At 33.7% G+C, this 3,275-nt stretch overlaps 1 protein-coding gene across 4 annotated transcripts in view; it reads left to right on the top strand.

Moving 5' to 3' along the window:
• The window catches only part of USO1 (USO1 vesicle transport factor), a 70,471-nt gene that overhangs the window by 59,247 nt on the left and 7,949 nt on the right, over window positions 1-3,275 (top strand). For all 4 annotated transcript variants that reach the window (XM_019623502.1, XM_019623498.1, XM_019623499.1 and 1 more), the window contains 3 exons: window positions 21-159; window positions 1,303-1,466; window positions 2,003-2,083. In XM_019623502.1, coding sequence (XP_019479047.1) covers window positions 21-159; window positions 1,303-1,466; window positions 2,003-2,083 — 384 coding nt within the window. The remainder of the gene's footprint in view (window positions 1-20; window positions 160-1,302; window positions 1,467-2,002; window positions 2,084-3,275) is intronic.

Raw genomic sequence — 3,275 nt, 5'->3', positions numbered from 1 at the left:
AATTATGTTTTATTTCACAGGATGTGCAACTTGAGGAATTAAAGCAGCAGATTTCTACATTAAAATGTCAAAACGAACAGCTCCAGACAGCAGTCACACAGCAGGCATCTCAGATTCAGCAACACAAGGATCAGTATAATCTCCTTAAAGTACAGCTGGGTAAGTGTAACTAACCATCACTGTTAAGTGTTCCCAAGAGCTGGACAAAGTCAAACAGATCATCTTACAGACTAGTCTTTCTGTAACCTTAAATTAATCACTGTGACAAATATGTAAATCAGAGTTTGAAGTCCAGCCTCCTCAATACCTGTTTGATTATCTGATTCATTGATTCTCACAGCCTTGTACGATCTCCTGATATTTTATTTTATTTTATTGGGGAACAGTGTGTTTTTCGAGGACCCATCAGCTCCAAGTCAAGTAGTTGTCTTCATTCCAGTTGTGGAGGGTGCTTCTCAGTGGCCCATGTGGGAATCTAACCGACAATCTTGGTGTTATAAGCACTGTGCTCTAACCAACTGAGCTAACTGGCTGCCCCCTGAGATTTTATTTTTTTAAATAGCACCAATATTGAGACCCTACTGAGTTTCTGATTTAATTTGTCAGGGTTGGGTCCAGGCATCAGCAATTATAAGCTCCTCTCCAGGCAATCCTAACGTAGAGCCAGTTGAGAATAACTGGTGTAACATTTCTATTTCCTCATCTGCAAAATTGAGCTGATAATAGCATCTGTGTCATCTGAGAATTAAATGAAATAATATATAATAAAAGTCTAGTTCAGGGCCTGGCACATGGTAAGAGCTCAAATTCTTGTAAATAGTATCATTCAATAGTGCGTATGATTGGAATGCTAGCTACTTAGAAATACAGTTTATTTGTATCAAAGTTACTAAAATTTTCAAGGAAAAAATCTTTTGCTCTTTTTACGATAATAATTTGTCAGTTATTTTACTCCATATAGGAAGGTATTCCTTTTTGAAGATTTTTTAAGGGATTTTATTCTCTCCTGTGTGAATTGATAGAATTGAAATTGATGCTACTGTAGTTGTTCATCTTAGATCACCAAATCATGCAGTTTAGTCTTAATAAACTATGCTGCTTTTCCTCCCAGAGACCTTGAAAATACTATCAGCTCACTATTTTTATCAGTATACTATTTTGCAAAGATGAAATATGCTTGCAAAAGTGCTAGCAAAATAATTGAATTAAGGAAACTATGTATTTACATTTGAATCTTCCAATTCAAAAAATGAAAAACTTAAGTTTTATGCTGGCTTTTGAAATGTTATGCCTGTCTAACAGGAAAAGACAATCAGCATCAAGGTTCACACAGTGATGGGGCTCAAATGAATGGTATTCAGCCAGAAGAAATGGGTAGGTTGCGAGAAGAGATAGAAGAATTAAAAAGTAATCAGGAACTTTTACAAAGCCAACTGGCTGAAAAGGACTCTTTGATTGAAAATTTGGTAAGTAAATGTTAAAAATGTTTAAGTAAGAAATCAAGAGTAATTCTCATTATCCTGCTTGCTTATTTTTCTGGATCCCTTAAACCAAAGAATCATATTAAGATTTTAGAATATGAGCTGTGAATATGAATTTAAGCAACTTAGTTATTAACCTCTTTAAACTTGTTTCTTGATCTATAATATGTTGGTGGTGATATCTATTTAATTGTTGTGGGAATTAAATGAGATACTCTGTATAAAGCTCTTTTAATGCAGGTCAGTCATTCAATAAATACCTGCTTTTATGCTTTCTCTATATGACATCAGATAACTGCTTAAATTTAATAAATTATTTGGTATGAGTATAAATTTATTAGCTATGGATAACTTATATACAGTATGTGCTGTCTTGAAATTTTATCCAAATTAAAATGTTGATGTGAATTTTTTTAGTAAATATCTACAAGACATAGCTTATATGTGCACAGTTCTGTTTTGTTTTTTTCTGTCTCTTTAGACTGAATATATTTCATAGTTTATTTCTATACTATTTGTAGAAATCGTCCCAAACATCCCCTGGCACAAATGAAGCAACAGCTTCAACTAGAGATTCTGAACAAATTGCAGAACTAAAGCAGGTAATTTTCCGGTTTGACTCAAGTTCTGTTTTGTCTTGTTTTAGTTATAATGGAATAACCACCCTTCAGTTCCATTAATCTCAAACTACTTTCTCAGGTGTAAGCAAAATTAGATAGTGTTGACAGCCATTTGAAAACTCAAACACTGTTTTAATTATATAGTAATGATATTTTGCTTTTTCTTGTGCTTTTTATTTATTTATTATTTTTTTAAGATTTTACTGGGGAATTGGGGAAGGGAACAGTGTTGGGGAATTGGGGAAGGGGTACATTGTGTTTCTCCAGGACCCATCAGCTCCAAGTCAAGTTGTTGTCCTTTAGTCTTAGTTGTGGAGGACGTAAGCTCAGCTCCAAGTCCACTCACCACTTTCAATCTAGTTTTGGGGGGGGGGGTCCCAGCCCACCATCCCATGCAGGAGTCAAACCGGCAACCGTGTTGCTTAGAGTTCGCACTCTAACCAACTACACCACCCGGCCGGCCCCCTGTTTTTTATTTTTTAGTGGTGTTCTTTTAACAGATCTCAGCATCTCACCCAGATTATTTGTATATTATCAGTGAACTACCAATTAGAGAAAATATAAATATATTTATAAGTGGCAAATATGAAGATATAAAATCTTACACTTAATTTTCATATACTTACTGACCATGATAATCGCTTGGTTAAATGTATTGGATGTTTAAACCTTTTTATCCAGAAAAATGTTGGTTTTTAGAATTGGAAAGAAAAAAGCAAGAGGTAAACAATTAGACAACTAGCTAAAAAGCAAAATAAACTTTTCCTACTTAGTTAATTTATAATATTTATAAATTCCTATTATACTAGATAGTATAGATTTATCTTTATCCAGTGAGAAAATTGAATGTATTTTTTTAAATCACAGTTGATATACAGTATTATGTTAGTTTCAGGTGTACAATATAGTGATTATACATTTATATAACTTAGGAAGTGATCCCTCTGATAAGTCAAATTGTTACTACAATATTATTGACTATATTGTATTCCCTTTACTTTAAATCCCCATACTGTTTTATAACTGGCAATTTGTACTTCTCAATTCCTTCACCTTTTTCACCCACCACCCCCCAAGCCTCCTTCCATCGGGCAACAACCAATTTGTTCTCTATATCTGTGAGTTTCTGTCTGTTTTGTTTGTTTGTATGTTTATTTTGTTTTTTAGATTCCAT

The sequence above is a fragment of the Hipposideros armiger genome, unplaced genomic scaffold, assembly GCF_001890085.2.
Source record: "Hipposideros armiger isolate ML-2016 unplaced genomic scaffold, ASM189008v1 scaffold_552, whole genome shotgun sequence".
Classification (NCBI taxonomy): Eukaryota; Metazoa; Chordata; class Mammalia; order Chiroptera; family Hipposideridae; genus Hipposideros; species Hipposideros armiger.
The sequence above is the reverse complement of the archived record's forward strand: the minus strand, read 5'-3'. Positions and strand labels throughout refer to the sequence as shown.